The 19,087-nt window shown below is 51.5% G+C and overlaps 1 protein-coding gene across 4 annotated transcripts in view; it reads left to right on the forward strand.

Annotated features, from left to right (window-relative positions):
- The window catches only part of PTPRA (protein tyrosine phosphatase receptor type A), a 133,967-nt gene that overhangs the window by 103,316 nt on the left and 11,564 nt on the right, over nucleotides 1-19,087 (forward strand). For 3 of the 4 annotated variants that reach the window (XM_075092218.1, XM_075092220.1, XM_075092221.1), the window contains 8 exons: nucleotides 429-791; nucleotides 3,970-3,987; nucleotides 10,156-10,240; nucleotides 11,567-11,640; nucleotides 14,888-15,024; nucleotides 16,887-16,977; nucleotides 17,468-17,544; nucleotides 18,703-18,739. In XM_075092218.1, coding sequence (XP_074948319.1) covers nucleotides 429-791; nucleotides 3,970-3,987; nucleotides 10,156-10,240; nucleotides 11,567-11,640; nucleotides 14,888-15,024; nucleotides 16,887-16,977; nucleotides 17,468-17,544; nucleotides 18,703-18,739 — 882 coding nt within the window. The remainder of the gene's footprint in view (nucleotides 1-428; nucleotides 792-3,969; nucleotides 3,988-10,155; nucleotides 10,241-11,566; nucleotides 11,641-14,887; nucleotides 15,025-16,886; nucleotides 16,978-17,467; nucleotides 17,545-18,702; nucleotides 18,740-19,087) is intronic. The other variant, XM_075092219.1, reaches the window with a different exon arrangement.

Raw genomic sequence — 19,087 nt, forward strand, 5'->3', positions numbered from 1 at the left:
ACTATGCTCGTCGTCTCCTCTCTTTTGTCCCTAAACCATCTTTAGGATCAAAGGAATACGTGCTCTTGTCCTTGGTGACTCACCCCTTCTGCCCCCCACTTAACTGTGATATTAGGTGTCAAAAAGAGGGTGATGGGCTGCAGGTGCTTATAAATGGGGCCTGCAGGTTTTCCCTCTAGCAAATATAGATCCTCTCTTACAGGGGCTCTAACCTTTGTGCCTCCTCAATATCATAACACATATTCAAGTTACCTGCGTTTGTAGGGTGTGCGTTGCCATGCTGTGCAAAGCGCTCCCTGTCCTAGCCTTGGCATTTTTTGGCTGTTTTATCCTTGTAGTTACAGTCACAAGAATCTCCAGCATCCAGACCCTCCATTGTGGCAGAAAGGAACCTCATGGAGGTCCCCTTGTGCTTTCTCCTCTCGCAGGGCCACCCATGCCAGTGCCCACCACCACCAGGAGTCCCACCAGAGCTCCTGCAACAGGTCGTGAGGGTGGCACTACGACGAGCGCAAACAGCCTTAACGTTAGCACTCCAGTAACTGTTCTCACCACGGCATCAAAGCCACCTACAACCACAGCCACCGGGATCTCCCCCAGCACCACCACTGTCAGTCTCAACGCCTCCGCCCCGGGGAGGGCTGCGCCCATGTCTCCAGCCACCACCCCGCCACACAGAGTGATGCTGTCTGCTTCGCACCCCACCACCCCCAGCACAGAAGCGGAGACGACGGAGAGGAATTTCAGTGCGACGGTGACGACGCAAGAGACCTCTTCTGCTGCCCACAACGGTAGGCATCTCCTTCACCTCTTCTTCTCCAGGCCAACCTGCCTCCGGGTTTGTTTCTTTGTTCTTCTTTTGTTTTGATGAATAAAAAGGAATGAGAAGACACTTCGGGCCAAATTCCACAGTGATATGAAATAATGTAACTCCCTGAAGTGTCCAGATCAAAAGAGATTTATTCAACTGAAGCTTTGGGCATCTTGCCAAGATGCTGGGGCACCAGAAACCCTAGGATCTCGTTCCACTTTTGTTACAGATTAATTTCATCGCTTTTTGTGGTTTCCGGAGTGTGAAATGGGGCTAGCGCTGCACAGCTCCCAGATGCTGGCTGAAAAGTTGACCCGTAACGGGTCTGTAGGCAATAGCAGTAAATCACTCTGGATTGCTGCTCAGCTGCAGAGCTTGGGTTAGCCAGAGCGTTTCTGCATTTATTTGTGTTTTAGTGGCCTCCGTGGGCTCAAGTCATGCTTTTTGGCACCATACAAGCGCACACACAACAAGGCAGACCTTGTCCCACTGGTGAGGCTGCACCTCGAATGCTGGGCTCAGGTTTGGGCCCCTCGGGACAAGAAGGGCCTTGAGGGGCTGGAGCGTGTCCAGAGAAGGGCAGCGGGGCTGGGGCAGGGTCTGGAGCACAAGTGTGCTGGGGGGCGGCTGGGGGAGCTGGGGGGGTTTAGCCTGGAGAAGAGGGGGCTGAGGGGAGCCCTTCTCGCTCTCTGCAGCTGCCTGAGAGGGGCTGGAGTGAGGGGGGGGTCGGTCTCTGCTCCCAAGTCACCAGTGACAGGGCGAGAGGGAACGGCCTCAGGCTGCGTCAGGGGAGGTTTAGGTTGGAGATGAGGGAAAATGCCTTCCCTGCCAGAGCGGTCAGGCCCTGGCACAGGCTGCCCAGGGAGGTGGGGGAGTCACCGTCCCTGGGGGGGTTCAAACAATGTGCAGACGTGGCACTTGGGGCCATGGTTTAGGAGGCCGGGGGGTGTTGGGCTGGTGGTTGGACTTGATGATCCTAGAGGTGTTTCCAAACTTAATGATTCTCTGACTCTATGATTCAAGACTTAAACTAGAGGTGGCCAACCAGGGGTGAGATCCAGCTCCTGGGGAAAGCTGGGAGTTGGCTCATTATCCAAAATTAGCCAAGCTGGGCATGAAGAATGATGTGTAGGATGGTACTGGCCCAGCTGGAGTGCTCCTCGCAATGGTTGCTAAACTGCTTGCAGCCACAAGCCACACATGATCTGATAAACCCTCTGAAGGTGCTGTCTCTACCATGACAAGTGTCAGGAGCAGCACTTGTTGAGCAAGGCTTTCCATGCACTGGGTGTCTCAGTCCTGCATTTTCTGGCCCATCCAATGGTGGGGTGGATGCGCCATCCTGGAAACATTCAGGGTCAGGTTGGACGGGGCTCTGAGCGACCTGATCTGATTGGGGATGTCCCTGCTCACTGCAGGCGGTTGGACTGGATGGCCTCTAAAGGTCCCTCCCAACCCAAACCGTTCTGTGATTCCACACTTACATTATCTGTTTTTCCCCATTACTTGGGCTACTTTGATCTCTGAAATTTCTGGGTGAGCAAGAGTTGTCTCTGTTGCTGTCCTGCTTGGCACATTGTAAAAGTGGCCCCTAAGAATGTAGGGTTTGGCTGCTCAGTGGAGGTTAAGAACAAAAATGGCAAAAAGAGGCCGAGGTAACCAGAAATCTTAGCTGATCTGTGATTCTTCAGCCACAGTTTGCCCATTGCTGCATTGTTTGAGACCCAGTTTGATTCTGCGTGCCTCTGAGCTGCAACAGTTACGTAGCAGTGCCTGCGAAAGGTTGTAGTGAAAACCTTGGCAGTGCCAGATTCAGTGGAAGAATGGGATGGGTAACTTGGTGGTGGGGTAGAAAAGACTGAAAAAAGAGAATACTGGAGTTAATGTGGGAGATGTCAAGTGTATGTCCCTTAAGAATAAATTCCTCAAGGGATATCGGGTGTTGGGTATCTAATCTCCTCCTCACATCAGTGAGATGTGTGCACCCTCTCCCTCTGGGCGTCTCTGGAAACCGCAGCCCGTGAAGCTGCCGTGAAGTTGTCTTTGCTACTGACGAAGGAAGGGATGCAGCTGAAGGAAGTTCACAACCCAAGTTCCTTAGTGTCCTGCCATCCCTGAACTCATCCAGTTTCCTTTCAAACACAAAGGGGTTTTGCAGAGTGAAGGAGTCCAGAGTAACCTTAATACATGCCCTGTGCAAGTTCGGAATAAGCGTGGCCTTCGAATGGGAGTGATGGAGGTAAAAGCCTTAAGTACTGCGAAGATCTGGATTTTGTAATCTGATGTCTGGTAGTGAGGGACTTAATTGATCATTTTTGTGTCTTCACTACTTTTTTTATGACTTGGGTTCCTGGTTTTGGTGAACTCCCTTGGTGTACGCTATGGCACCGTCAAAGCCAGGTGTGGCTTCTCACTTGATGTCGGTCCCGAGAACAAATGAACAAACCTGGTTCTTTCTTTCTTTAAATTATTTTGTCAAGGAGCAAAATTAGTTTTAGGGCTGCCCTTGCCATTAATCTGAATGGGAAATTTGGATATTGGTCATGGAGAAATTAAGTGGTGCTCAAGAGAGGGAAGGGCTGCACGAATTACGTGTTGTACAGGCGGTTCCTGCTTCTCCAAACCTACCCAGATTGTCCTCAACCCCGTGCTGCGGCTCTTCACAGGTAAAACAAGGGCACGGGGTGCCTATGGGACATCCGAAAGAGCAGGTAGAGGCTTTCCCTGGATGCTCATCAGCCCCATCCCTGAGCCCAGCTGCTCTTAATTGAACTCTTGGCTCAGCCACTCTTAAAATCATGCCCGAGTGTTATCGCTTAGTACTTAAGTGATAATGAATTACAGCAGCGACTTGCTGGTTATAGGGTTAAACAGACTGTTACCAATGATGAGCAGTACATTGTGTTTATTGACCTTATAGCTTCGGCTCCCTGCTCTGCTGATAGAAAGTTGGGCTTTGTTCCTTCTTACGTCTTACCAAGTGAAGGCTGAAATTCATTTTAACATCCCAGCTTTGTAGCCCGTCTTTTGAAGGGAAGATTTACAAGAAGATGATGAGAGTTACTAAATTTGTTACTGTCTTGGTCTTTGATCCTTCCTGACTTATTAAAATGTATATTCCTTTGTTGCTAAGAGACTTTTGTTTTCTTTTTCTACAGGCAACTCTGACAGAAGAGGTAAGAATTTTATATTTCATTGCTCTTTAGTCAAACCCTCAGTAAAAACATTTCCAGAGGTATTCTGCTCTTAGATAGCTCTCTTGATGACACGCTTGCAAACTCGCTTCTACAAAGCCCATCAAGCTCTTTAGAAGAGCTGGCGACACGGGGGTGTCTTCATTTGTGTTGGGCTCATCTTTTCAGAATTGAACAATTCTGTAGCAATTTGTACAAGTCCTGTTAGATACGACGAGATCCTGCTGAAAATACCAGCGTTACCATCCCTAGAGTTGGATGACCAAGGCCTAAGAAGCCATTCAAGAAATTTCCTCCTTTTCTTTGCTTAAGAATTGTCTTTATTGACTGTGACTTACCCTATTTGATCCAGACCCATTCTGCACATGATGTGAATAATTATTATTCTCCTTAATTCTGTTGGCAAGCAGTAGCACACATCCATTTCTTGTGACATAATAGCACTTAGGCACATTTTTCCACCTCTCCATTCTGAGAACTGGCATCACTACCAGAATATTTGCAATTACTCACAGCTTTAGCCGTAGGGGAGCGGGCAGAGCGGAGGTACAGCCGGTCCGGTTGCTTCCTATAGAAGCACGCTTCCTCTGTGTGTTTTCACCATTGCTCTGATGGGTGTTTCGGCTTTGTAAACTCCGCGGCAATCCGCTTGGTGCCGCTCGGTGTGACAAACCCGCGCCGTCCCACGGATGGTCATGGGGATGAGACGGATGCTCTGCGATAGTTACTGTCGGTGCGTATTTGCGGAGAGGAAATAAAAGGGGCGCAGGTCCATGGAATTAATTTTAAATAACTGTTAAGGTGGTGTAGAAATATTCTGCGTAATTCCCTTGGCCCTGGCGTGGCTTAGCTGGTGTTTTGTGCTACCTCTGCTGTTGTTCATCCCCGCTCCTGAGAGCACAGAAATGAAAAATGGGGAGAAAATGTGACTTCCTAATGATATTAATATTGCTAATATTAATATTACTGTTGTTATTATTAATCAAGTAATTACTATTTTCCAAGTCCTGTGACTTGGAGAATTATTCTGAGGGGATATTTGCAATGATATTGCAAAATTAAAAGCTTTCCTAACAAAATGTTGAGTGAGGGTTATTTTGAAGATGAGGAGCAGAAAACTACTTTTTATGCAAATCAGTGAAAATCTTCTGCCTCTTATTGCTGCCGCTCGTACTAGCACGTGAAACCACCCACCGCGGCGTATCTCAGCCACCAAGTTCGCTTTGACAACTGATGATTTACGACTCTTTCAGGAAACAAGAAAGCCCTTTTATTTCCAGCCCCCTCCCAGATCGGCTTGGCAGACAAGATCTCTTCAAGCTTTGGGGCTGTCAGGTGCTGGAGCGTCGGTGCCGAGCGGGGCAGCATGGGAGGATGTTTGCAGGTGGCTCTGCTCACCCTGGTCGTCTGATTTTGGGATCAGAAGGAGATTTTTCCTGAAGTCAGACTGATGGAAATTAGTGGCTTGCCTTTCCCAGCAGCACCCAACTCTCGCAGTATCTCCAAATCCTTCCCCATCCACTTTTAGCGACTGTGGCCTTTTAGGGCATCTGTAAGCTCTTTTTGAGCTACGGCTGCTAACGAGACGGTTTAATCCTTTGCAAGTCTGGAAGGGAAAGGCTAACTCAGGCGTCCTTGGCAGACTTGCTAAAGCCTGCTTTCCCCAGGGGAAGGAGAGCAAAGCTGCACAGGTATTTATGACTACCTGTTCAAGGGGTGATGCCGTGCTCCGGGCACAAGCTCCACGCCTGAGACGGGGACGTATCAGCAAGACAGATCCCTTTCCGGTGGGGCAGTGGGGATAAGAAGTGCCCTGCCTTCTCCTGCTCCCTGCCTAGAGTTGCTATTTCAGATAAAGCACTCATGTCAGTAAGCAGAAAACCCTGGTCCTTGGCGGGAGAGACACGAATGCCTCCCTGGTGTGCTGCCTCCTGAAAGGATCGCCTGGTGGTGCACCATAGAATCACAGAATGGTTTGGGTTGAAAAGGACCTTTAGAGGCCATCCAGCCCAACCCCCTGCCGTGAGCAGGGACACCCCCAACCAGATCAGGTCGCTCAGAGCCCCGTCCAGCCTGGCCTTGGGTGTTTCCAGGGATGGGGCATCGACCACCTCTCGGGGCAACCAGGGCCAGGGATTCACCACCCTCATTGTAAAAAAATTTCTTCCTTATATCCAGCCTAAATCTACGCTCCTTTAGTTTCAAACCATCACCCCTTGTCCTGTCACAACAGGCCTTGCTAAAGAGGTTGCCCCCAGCCTTCCTGTATGTAAGTCCCCCTTCAGGTACTGGAAGGCCCCAATAAGGTCTCCCCGCAGCCTTCTCTTCCCCAGGCTGAACCACCCCAACTCTCCCAGCCCGGCCTCGCAGCAGAGGGGCTCCAGCCCTCGGAGCATTTCTGTGCCCCCTCTGGCCCCGCTCCAACAGCCCCGTGTCCTTCCCGTGCTGAGGAGCCCCGAGCTGGAGGCGGCACTGCAGGGGGGTCTCCCAGAGCGGGGCAGAGAGGCAGGACCCCCTCCCTCGCCCTGCTGCCCGCGCTGCTGGGGATGCAGCCCAGGGCACGGTTGGGTGTCTGGGCTGCGAGCGCACATCGCCGGCTCGTGCCCAGCTCTTCACCCCCAGCACCCCCAAGTCCTTCTCCGCAGGGCTGCTCCCAGTCCCCCCACCCCCCAGCCTGTTCTGATACCGGGGGCTGCCCCGGCCCAGGGGCAGGACCTTGCCCTTGGCCTTGTTGAACCTCATGATGTTCACATGGGCACAGAAGGGGCCATGCCTACCTTCCAGAAAGGCATCCAGGCATGGTTTAAAGAAAGAAGGCAACATACATTCTCCTGATTCCCTATGGACAGGTTGAAATAATGCATCTGCATCCCACCAGGATGGACAGAAAACAGCAGAGAGACCTCAAGCTCAGAAGGATCCTCTGGCTTTGAAGTGTTGCTGTGCCTGTTGCATACCTCTCCCAACGCTCCCCGCTGCCACGGTCACACCTGGGAGGAGATGGGGCTGGAGGACCACTGTGCCCAGCGGCACACAATGGCAGTCTGGCCGAGCAAAGCAGGTGCATGGGTGCAAAGCGGTCCCGAGGGAGTAGTTTAAGGTGTTTTGTGAATGCAGTCACTGGTTCATCCTGAGACGCAGTGTCTGGTGTGGCTTCTTCTTCCACCTCCCAGATAAGACCAGGAAGGAAATACTGCAGGAAAACAGAGTTTGCATCACGGATCCGCTCCTGGAGGCTCTTGGTGATGTTTGCAGGGGATGTAGCTGGCCTGTGATTTAAACTTTGCTTGGGATCCAAGAGACAGGATTAAAACTCTTGCTCCTGCTCGGCTCCCCCTCTGCAACCACTGTGCAGGATTTGCTTTTCCAGGAGCTCTGCATCTCATGTGCTGGGGGTGGTTGTTTTAGAAATATTGACCCTATGTCTTTGCTTCCATTTCTTTTACCCCCATTTTTTTGCTTATGATCCCGTAGTTTCTTGTCTGCTCTATTCGACTCAAGTTTTGTGGGCAGGAGATGACAGCAATGAGCAAGGAGGGCTGCTCAGCCCTGTCCCGCTCTGCCAGGCGGCTGCGCCCAGGTCTGGGTGATGTATAGGGGACAGCATATACAGCAACTCTACCTACATTTGGCATTGTGATCTTGAGCATCACAAGGTGGTTTTCTGGCTCCTGAGAGGTGGTAGGACAAGATTTAAGAATCCCAGGCTCCGGACCGGCTGGTGCCCCTGCACTGCAGGTCTGTGGAAGCAGACGATTGAGTCCTCGTCCCTTCTCTGAGTGAACTGCAGGGGTGAAACCTGTGAGGCCAAGGCTCAAGGGGTCGGGAGCTACAGGGGGGTTGGTACCACTCGCCAGCGCTGGGTGGGGAAGGACCCTCCAGCTTGTTTCCTGCCTGGGCTTTGCTGGGTGGGCTGGGCAGCGCGCCGGCCGTTAGCGGCCACAGTGGAAAAGCTCTAACTCATCCAGCCAGATGTGTCGAAAGAACGGTTGCAAAGAAAAAAACCAACCCCAGGCTCCCTGCATCCTGCTGCCAGAGGCACCCCTGCCCATAAATCATGACTCCTGCCAACCGGCGCTGCCGCAGCGGCTGCTGCCTGGCTCAGCACCAGTTAAACTGAGCTTAGCTCCATCCGAGGCTGGAGAAATGGTCCAACGATGCATAGTGGGGGCATAGCGCTGTGGGTTTTGTCACCTTCCCCTCCACCAGCCAGGATGGCGGTGATGGTTACGGTCAGGGGTCTCAAGGAGAAGCACGTTAGGGGGAGGCAAGGGCTGGCTGCGATTGGGCTAAGATGCTCTGTGGCTGCTTTGCCTTCATAGAATCACAGAATCATTAAAGCTGGAAAAGACCTCTAGGATCAGCAAGTCCAACAGCCAACCCAACACCCCCAGGCCTCCTAAACCATGTCCCCAAGTGCCACGTCTGCACGGTGTTTGAACCCCCCCAGGGACGGTGACTCCCCCACCTCTCTGGGCAGCCTGTGCCAGGGCCTGACCAACCCAAGACCTTCCTGGTCTTGTTTTTGGAAAGCCTTGCAGTGGGTCGTGCTAAGGCTTAAGCAGCTACCGAGTGTGCAGGAGGCAGAAATGCCTACCAATAAATTCCGTGGCTTCGTGCTGCTGGGCTGGGAGAGGTGCCGACACACGAGGCCAGTGGATGGGAAGAACAAAGCCATGCAAGTCCGGGAGGATTTCCTGGTTTTAGTTGCCATACCAGGTCATTGCCTTCAAACCATTACCCAAAAATCGTATCTTCTGGTCAGAATAACATTTCTAGACCTCACAACCACAGGAGGACAAAAGCAGAAATACAACCAGAGCGCCCCATGGTAGCTCAGGAGTCAGCGATGGACAAAATAAATCCCACCTAAGAAAATCTGCGGGTTGAGATTGCTGAGGCACACGGAGCGGGACTCTGCCCTGGCAGGGGAATGGATGCACAGAAGGTGGAAAGGGGGTCCAAGCCCTGCAGTCTCAGGGGGCTGAGGTGTGTAGACACAGTGCGGTGGCCCATACAGATTGAGCGAGCTGATGGAAAATGAAACTACCCCCAGCTGGCGTCGCCTGCGTCCACATTTATCTGAAAAAGACACCCTTCAGGGACATTTTCCTATCTGGTGAGCGTTGCTTGGCTTCCAACCCCATCTGGGTAATTTGCTTGCGCCGACCACTGTTTCACTGACCTCTGGGCCAAGATACCAATAGCTTGTTTTAAAAAAACAGCCTCTTGCGGGTCCCAGAGGATGGGAACGTTTCAGATGTGCCTAATCTAAGTGTGTTTGCACAGGAATTGTGTGGTATGTCCCCTTGAGAAGCGCCTGCAAGGGACCCAACAACGAAGCGAGCCAAACGAGTTCATACTCGGTGGGCTTGCCGCACAGAGCATGCACGATGGGTTGTCTAACACCACCTCCTCTCTAAACACCCTATTTCCAGGGAGGGAGGAAGGAAGGCCCAGAAGGGCCACCTCTGCGATGAGCCAGGCAGATGACGAGCAGCTCGGTGGCCCTGAGCCTCTCCAGCGAAGCTCAGCCTGAAGGGGTTCAGAGCCCAGGAGCAGCGTGAAGCATCGCCCTCTTGTCCTGTTCGACACAGAATGGGAAGCAAAGTCATGACTGTTTTACAAACATAGTACCTGTGGGGTCTTACAAGGGGTCGTAACTTCTTGTATGGGTCCTTACCTCTCAGGCAGAAGACCTTGCAGGTCCCCAGGTGACAGAGCAAACTTCTACCAGTGGCTGGCAGGCCCCCGTGGGCACGTTCACTTGTGCAGAAGAAACCCCTAAAATAGCCCACTCGCAACTTTCTCAAATGCTGTTTTCATCTGCAAGGTCACAGTTTCGCAACGAACTACTCTTGGAGAAGCGTGAGGGGCTTTGAATAGTGGTTCCAGGTTTTAATCTAACCTCGGAGTATCTGAGATACATGGTGCTCGCTCAGGTCGTGGGTCTGTCCCCTCTGTCCTCCAGACAAACATAACCTTACTCAGCACCATTATTATTATTATTATTATTATTATTATTATTATTATTATTATTATTGTGATTTTTATTTTGGTTTCTATTATTATTTTGCAAGCAGAAATTGTTAAATGGTGGTGCTGGCTGTTTTTCATCATTGATAACCACATTTTCTTTTCCCGTTGCAGATGAGACTCCGATTATAGCTGTGATGGTGGCCCTGTCTTCCCTTCTAGTTATAGTATTTATTATTATCGTGCTGTACATGTTAAGGTAAGAGCTGCTTTAACGCTGACTTCCCTTGTTTGACAGAAATTAATTACTGAATGAACAGGCATAAGCCGTTTGTGCTGTTTCCTAAGCTAAAGGATGACACAGCCGGTGTTTTAAAACGGAACCTGTAAGGATAATGAAAATGATGTTCAGGGCTCTCTAGTAAATTATGATTATTCCTTTCTCTGTAAAGCTGATCCTCGTGTGGGGTAATGCCTGTTCAGCTATTGAGACTGGCATATTCAGTAGGACAGATTAAACTGAAGTCCTGTCAGTGCAGTTAAAAAGCAGGGAAGGTTTCCTTGCAAGGCTAAGGGTGTTGGACTGAGTAATCCAGGGAAGCTGAACGCCGCGCTCCAGCTGGAAAGTCCTTTGCATGTGTAACCGGGTGTTTAATTCCCGGATTCCCATCCTGATATTGAGCGTGATCCGACATCCAGAGCCGAGGTGTGTCTTGGGTACCGGAGCTCTGCGCATCTTCTGCGGCGAGGTGGCACACGACCGTAGCTTGTTAGGAGCGGTAGGTGATGCTGTAGCTGGAACTATAACGTAACATAGCATTTTTAGGTCCGTTTTTAAAAAATCCAAGCACCTGGGCTTGGACATAGCATTCCCACCTCCTGAGTACATATCTCCTCAGCTAGAAGAGGGTGTTTATCTACCTGCAGTAAACATTTTAATTTACTCACCATTTCGGTGATTAAATAAGTTAAAAAAAAGAAAAAAGTAAAAACAATTTCCGTAGCGGTGGAAAAATTCCCCTCGTTTCCTGGCTCCGGCCCTGCCCTCGCAGCGGTGAACCTGATGAGAGTTTTGCCTCAGGAGTTCAGCAGCAGCAGCGTTTGAGTCCTCCCCACCTGGCTTCCAGCCCTTAAAAAAAGGGTTTCTGTTCGCCACCGCCCACCCAGTGATTCAGCAAAACCCTGAACTTCGGGCAAACGGAGCGTAAGCATCTGCTTCAAGTTAAAAGCACATGGAAAAGGGCTTTGCTGCAGGACAGATCAGCCTGGGGTTTATGTGCTTTGCTGAATCGGCTCATGGAGCAGGAACTCCTTGGGGTGTCCTCCATAAAAAGCAGCCTTAAAGCGTCTCCTCCTGGCTTTCACCTGGCTCTGGTCTCCTGCAGCCCTTGCAGACACAGTCAGTTAAAAGTTAGCCCTATAGGCAGGATTTTTGAGGTCCCGTAGCCTCTTGGGCCCACCAGCGAGTTCATCAAGGCTTAAGAAAGCGAGGAAAGCTTTTCATGGCTGCATCTCTCATCCAGAAGGTAACCTGGGCTTCTTGGCGTGTGTCTACTGACATTCTCCACTCCTTTGTCTTTGGTAGGTTCAAGAAATACAAGCAAGCAGGGAGTCACTCCAACTCCTTTCGACTGTCCAACGGCCGGACGGATGATGCAGGTGAGGCCGGTGTTGGTGCAACACGGGGAGCAAAAATGCATCTCTCAGAAAGACTAAGCTTTCTTCAGGTCAAAAGGGCTCAATGCAAATGTTCTTCAGAATAACAACGGAATATTTTCGTGTTTATTTTTTCTCCCGCTTGGAATCGGACTAAGTTAGCTAGTGAACTAACACTCAATTCTCCTAAAAATTGTAAAAATTAAAAAATGTCATAAAACCCTTGAAGTGGCAAAAGCAGGTTTGGTTTATGCCCTCCGGGGTGGCTCGCTGGGCAGCACAGAGCTACCCAGGTTGGTCTGCTAACCAGTCTGCCTTTGCCAGTCTTTCCGACTCAGCAAGGAGATGTGTGCAACTTGTTGGGCATGTAGCCAACCGGTAGCATCTTTTACTGGCCAGGTTGAATAGAAATGGAAACATGCTCACCGATTGCTGGTTTGCCACAAAATTGGTGAAGGGTTTAGAGGGGAAACCATATGAGGAGCGGCTGAGGTCCCTTGGGTTGCTCAGCCTGGAGCAGAGGAGGCCGAGGGCAGCCCTCATGGTGCTCTGCAGCTCCCTCCCAAGGGCAGGAGGAGGGGCAGGGCTGGTCTCTGCTCTCTGGTGCCCAACGCCAGGCCCCGAGGGAATGGCAGGGAGATGTGCCAGGGGAGGGTTAGGCTGGGCATTAGGAGAAGGTCCTTCCCCCAGAGGGTGGTGGAGCCCTGGCACAGGCTCCCCAGGGAGGCATCAGGGCACCAGCCTGGCGATGTTCCAGAAGCACTTGGACAAGGCCCTCAGAGACATGGTGTGAATTTGGGGTGTCCTGTGCAGGGACAGGAGCTGGGCTCGATGGCCCTTGTGGGTCCCTCCCAGCTCAGGGCATCCTATGATTCTATGGTTCAATGCAGAGGTGGTTCGCTGGAAATGTGTAAAAAGGAGCATGAAGATTGTGTTCTCTTTAAGTATGCTCTTGGAAGGGCATGTGGAGGTGCTTCTGAGTGTATATTTATATTATTCCTGGTGGGAATAATATAAATATTATACACCAGAATAAATATAAATACTCCAGAATCAGATAAATATTATCCCACAGAAGACAGACCTCTGTAAAAGTCCAGGAAAGCCGGTGGATGCGACACTGTCGCAGTCCAAGCCCGGTGCAATGACAGCACCTGAGGACTCAGTGGCTGGGTGCCACGGCTTTGTTCTCCCACCTCGTATATTTGTAGGAAAGCATTTTTTTATCTACATGTTTATTTGTTTCTTGTTCTGAACTTTCTCTGTTTTTCATGATTTTGGCAAACTTTTATAAAATGAAAATTTGTTTCCTAACTTTCGTTTCAGCAACAAAATATTTGCCCTCAAGGGGTTAATATTAAATTGTGCAAACTTCTCATGTTCCTCTTGAATTTTCACAACATCTCTTTGACTCAAATGAGAATCTTTTATGGAAAAACACGTCTTTGGGGAATAATTAAATATGCTTCTACCCTTTCAAATTAGGATGATGGCTGATTAAAACTCTTGTGCAAATCTATATGCTACCTCTAGGCACTGAACTGACATTTCTGAGAAAGCAGGGAATACATTGGGTTTTTTCTTGATGAAAACCTTTTTGGATCTCTTAAAGATGCAGAAATGCAATTTTAAAGTCTTGTGCAAGCCTGCTCTAACAGGTAAACTCTTCTGTCCCTGAGCTTGTCTCATTCTCTGGCTTTGAGCCAGAGCTGCCTGTTGATGGTCTGAAGTCAGGCATCTCTGTCCACACGTAGGCACCAAAGTAAGAGCTGAAGAGGAGCCACCACCTCTTGGGCTCGGTTCATATCCCTTTCCTGAGCTCCCTCCACAGAAACCAAACACCTTCAGAGCGAGTGCTAACTTCAAATCAGCACCGTTTTTTTTACATTGGCAGCTAAGACCTTCCCTACCCGAGTTTTACATTGCTGTAAGTGAAGGTGTGAACTTCATAAACTGTCGGTTGTGTTGGTATAACCTCGCGTGGCCTTTCTTGGCTTCCCTGAGGAACCACAAGCAACGGCTACCTTTGCTGTGTCCACCTGGGAGTTTTGTCATGGGGGTGGTGCCAGAATTTCCACATGGGGGAGAGTGAAGTCTGAATTCAAAGCGAGGTGGTCTTCATCCCCCAGTATTGATGACTTAGAATCATAGAATCATTTAGGTTGGAAAGACCTTTAAGATCATCAAGTCCAACCGTCAACCCAGCACTGCCAAGACCAGATTAAACCATGTCCCCAAGTGCCACATCTATACATCTTTTAAATACCCCCAGGGATGGTGAATCAACTCCTTCCCTGGGCAGCCTGTTCTAGTGCTTTACAACCCTTTCAGTAAATAAATTTTTCCTTCTATCCCATCTAAACCTCCCCTGACGCAGCCTGAGGCTGTTCCCTCTCGTCCTGTCACTGGTGACTTGGGAGCAGAGACCGACCCCCCCCTCACTCCAGCCCCTCTCAGGCAGCTGCAGAGAGCGAGAAGGGCTCCCCTCAGCCCCCTCTTCTCCAGGCTAAACCCCCCCAGCCCCCTCAGCCGCCCCCCAGCACACTTGTGCTCCAGACCCTGCCCCAGCCCCGCTGCCCTTCTCTGGACACGCTCCAGCCCCTCCAGGCCCTTCTTGTCCCGAGGGGCCCAAACCTGAGCCCAGCATTCGAGGTGGGGCCTCCCCAGGGCCGAGCACAGGGGCCCCATCCCTGCCCGGCTCCTGCTGGCCACACCAGGGCTGACACAAGCCCGGGGGCTGGTGGCCTCCTTGGCCACCTGGGCACTGCTGGCTCATGCCCAGCCGGCTGTCAGCCAGCATCCCCGGGGCCTTCTCCGCCGGGCACTTCCCAGCCCCTCTGCCCCAGGGCTGCAGCGTTGCCTGGGGTTTTTAGACTTGGTCCTCATTTCCCTATCCTGCCTCTACAGCAGCGTAATGCTCAACAACAGGGTGCTGAGAAATTTTTGTGTTGTTGTAGCATCACCCGTAGGTAGTGTTCAAGGCCAGGTTGGACGGGGCTTTGAGTAACCTGGTGTAGTGGAAGGTGTCCCTGCCCATGAAAGGAGGGTTGGACCTAGATGATCTTTAAGGTCCCTTCCAGCCCAAACCATTCTACGATTCGATGAAAATACGGGACAGTGAGGATGCAAGTTGGCCCCCAAAGCAGGCAGCTGAGGGTGTGTGAGGTCCCTGTGCCCACCTGGGCATGGGTGAGTGCTGGGCACGGGGAGCAGCTGGGTGGGCACATCTGACGCATGGGTGTCGTTGCAGAGCCTCAGAGCATGCCGCTGCTTGCCCGCTCCCCCAGCACCAACCGTAAATACCCGCCGCTGCCCGTTGATAAGCTGGAAGAGGAGATCAACCGCCGGATGGCGGATGACAACAAGCTCTTTCGGGAGGAGTTCAACGTGAGTGCCTTTGCTTCTTGCCCTTAAATCCCACAGGCTGTTCTCGGCGTCGGGCTTGTGATGCACAGCAGGGAAAAATCTGGTCCCACTTCGCAGAGCAGGGACAAAACGGCTGTTGGTCAGAGAGGAGCTGCAGTGTGCAGTGGTACCTGCCCTGGGGACGACACATCCACTCAGGGGGTAACTGAGTCGATAAAATAACTGTGTCGGTGCTTGGAAGAGCTTATCTGGGAGCTCTGCAGAGGGAATGATGGTCTGCCCGGTCCTCGGAGGCTTCTCAAAGGGCTTCAAGGTGGGAAGGCTGATTCTGGTCCTAAACCTGCTGTGACAACAGGCAAGCCACTACCCCTTATGTTCGCTACAGAAAGCAGAGGTTTTCTAGCAATTAACCCTACGGGGTTGCATTTTTCTACATTCAGGAAGTGTCCTGTATGTCCTGGGGACTTCCAGAGCTTCCCTGCCTGCTGCTTTCCTCCCAGGCACTGCCTCCTTCCTTCCAATCCTCATGGCTTAAATCTACAAACAGCCAAAACAAGAGCTCCGACAGGGAAACAGAAATTACTCCATCTGTTTCAGTGAGCTGTTAACCCTGAAACAGAATGATGGCAGTTCATAGGACAGCAGTTGGCCTTCCACAGTCGGTGATAATTCACATATTGTGGTTATCCCATGATGCTGGAGCATCTCTTCTGAGATGGCTGTGTCCTCTTCCTGGCGTTGTTGAGCTCTGCAACTTGTGCAACCATAAACCTCTATCGCCTTGGTGATACAGAAATAGGCAGAGCAGTAATGGGGCAGGGGACAGAGTTAAATACAGGCTGGAGTATCGCAGCATGGAACGTAGGAGCTGCTGAATTGCCTGATTAACAACAGAAAACCCACTGTCGATCTGGTTGCCCGCCCTGCAAAGACATCTTCTGCGAATACATTAAGGCGTAGGTCCAAGGCACGATACGGCAATATGAGGATGATGAGAAGGTAAATAAACGCCACTTGACTTTCTCCAGCTGTTGCACAACTTGATATCCTTCCTGGATGTGCTTCGATGAAACTAAAAAGGCACAACGAATGCCCAGGGAGGGGGATTTTTCCGGTTATAAATACTCAGTTGCCCTGAAGACTTATGTTGCCGAAGCATGTCTGTCCTGCCAGCTGGAGGGAGGGATGGCAAATACTTCCAATCCACTCTCAGCCTCTTCACTCTTTAAAGAGGATGTGGAATAACAGTGCTGGGGAAGCACCTCTTCTGCTCGAGGGTGAAACCCGCCTGCTGTGACCAGGACAGTGTCGCCTGTCACCCCAGCATCCCCCAATCCAAAGGTCCTCAGCGCCATGGGATGGAGAATAACCCCCTGCACGGGTGCTCCCTCCATCACTGGGTGTGCTCGGGCGGTGGGGGCTTGTCGCAGGGGGTTTCATTGGGTTAGCGTCGCTGTTAACAGAGGAAATGTCAGCAGGAGCCTCCGTGGGCAGAAATGAGCTCCTGGATGGCTGGGCTGGTGGGTTTGGTGTCAGAGGCTTTGCTGCCACCTCGTGTTCGTGGGTCCTGAGACAACAGATACATTTTGGAAGGGATTTGCTCTTTCTGGTCCAGCCCAGGCTATTTAATGGTCACCTTGGGCTTGGTGGGGACACACAGCAGGTGCTGGCGTGGAGATGAGGGGTGTGGGTGAGGGAGACACATCTGAAGGGGCAGGTGGACAAGGGTTTGCTGCTCACCTACCTGCTGGAGGCCAGCAAAAGGCCACCACCCTCCGATGAGATGCTCAGACGCTGTGTGCGCCGACGTGACGGCTGCGTTGTGGTAACTGCTGTGCCGTCAGTAAAAACGTCATGGAAAACCCCCTTTTCTTCCCTTGCAGGCTCTCCCAGCGTGTCCCATACAGGCCACGTGTGAAGCTGCTTCCAAGGAGGAGAACAAGGAGAAGAACAGATATGTGAACATTTTGCCCTGTAGGTATCGGAGTACGTTGGGCAGGGAGGGGCACAGCCAGCGCTGCTGGTGGGGATCCCTGTTCCTCTTTTTGGGATGGGCAAGGACATGGTTGAGCTCATTTCACCTCCCAGATGGGTGGCTGCAGCTGCCGTAGCTTTCAATACCTACGAGGAGGAGCTCCCTGGAGCCGCCAGCAGCTGGAAGGCCGTGGAAAATTAAATGGATGGGAAATGCTGAAACGGCCAGCTCTTGCTGGGTGGCGTGGGGTGGCGGGATGCCTCGGCAGGCTTCCTCAAATGTCTTCGCTCTGCAGAAGGAAGACTTCCTTGGGCGAGGCCTAGCACCTCTCCAGGCTTAAGCAAAAAGAACTTGGGGACATAAAGGTGTTTGGCGGGGGGGGGAGCCACCGAGCCCGGGCTCTGCTCCAGCACCTGGCTTTCTCAGTACGCCAGATATCAGCTACGTGGAGGGAGTCGTTTTTAATGCAAGGTTTTCATTTTCCTCCAGATGATCATTCCAGGGTTCACCTGACTCCTGTCGAGGGAGTTCCTGACTCCGACTACATCAACGCCTCCTTCATTAATGTGAGTTTTGTTATTTGAAAGGGAAATCCCCTCCGGCTGCGCCCCGGCCGGCGGTGCCTGGTCCCGCCAGGAGCGTGGGGCCGTTGTTGGGTGTGCCTTGTGCCTGGGAGAGGATGGCTAAGAGACCACCTCCTACGTTAACACCTCCCCAGCTCCTACAGAGCAATATATGACACTGGGTTTTGATCTCGTAACCTTTGTGTGGCCGTGGTAGAGCTCACTGTGTTTCGCTCCACGCCTTGAGTCCAGACGAGCGTGGCTGGAGTAAGAGGCTGAGGGCTGGAACTCAAATTCAAGCTGTAGCTTTGCTCAGCTGCTTTGCCACAGCCCCATCTCTTCCCATCTGTCTTTTCCCCACTTCTAAAATGATGAGAAGCACTCGCACTCCTCAGGGTGCTGCAAATCTGAGCTGGCTGCTTTGGAAGGGCTTTGGGAGCCATTCCTGCAGGGCCTGGGGATTTCTCATTAATGGCTGATGAGTGGTGTGGCTGCTTAATCATCGGTACTTCCCAGCTTGCAGGCCTGGACGTGGGAAGGGGATGAAACAGAAATCAAGGAATCCAGCTAAAAGAGAAGCAACATTGTCCTGCTCTGCTTCTAGGAGAGGGGTCCTTTAAGGTTATCACTTATAGCTCAAATATGTTGGAAGGGTAATGTGAAGCAGGAGACTTTGAGAGAGATGGAGGCACAGGAATTAAAGCATGACCTAACAAAGCTTTTTCCTTTCTTCACCAATAAATAAATATCCATTAGGAAACACACCAAATCAACCCCCGTGAGTTCAACAGCCCCTTCTCCCGACGGTTAACGCTGATTCTCCCATGGCACTCAGGTTGCTGGGTCTGATCCCAGCGGAAGGGCCGCTGGGCACCACTTCATTAGTGCATTGTGCCAACAAGCGGGGTTGTTCCTGCCTCACGGGAGTGTGGGGAGTGTTGCTCTGGGGCAAGGGCCCTTTGCACAGGGATTTCCCATTATTTCTACCCCACTGTTGGAGCTGTGTCTCCCCTCGGAGGCTCCAGCCCCTCCCCTACAGAGAGGGGAGTGAGCAACAGAGCAGGTGATGTCTCTATTAATGATGCAGCTGCACTTCATGACTCTTGTGTTAGAAAAAGACAGGTCTTTCAATTGTCTTCCTTTTTCTCCTTTTCTCTGTAGGGGTACCAAGAGAAAAACAAGTTCATTGCTGCACAAGGTAAACACTCAGTTATTCCTGTAGTTCTCCCTCACGGCAGTCGACTGGGGTCCTTCTGCTCTGCAAAGCTGCACCAGCCTAAGTATGGCACGGTGCCACGCAGAGCTCCCCTGGCCAAAAGGAGGCTTGGCTCGTCCACAGTTTTTTCCCAAAATGCTTCTTCTGGTCAAAGACCAGTGCTGGATGCACTGGGGGAGGAAGAGAAGCCCTACCTGTACAATACCAATCGCTGGAGGGTGTCAAAGCCTTTCTGCCCTGAACCTTGTCCTTCCACCCTGGCCCACAGCTGCAGGTTGTTGGTATCTCTGGAAATAGTGCCAGTGAGCTGCTTAATTACATTCCCCAAAC

Source organism: Phalacrocorax aristotelis, chromosome 4, assembly GCF_949628215.1.
Source record: "Phalacrocorax aristotelis chromosome 4, bGulAri2.1, whole genome shotgun sequence".
Taxonomy (NCBI): domain Eukaryota; kingdom Metazoa; phylum Chordata; class Aves; order Suliformes; family Phalacrocoracidae; genus Phalacrocorax; species Phalacrocorax aristotelis.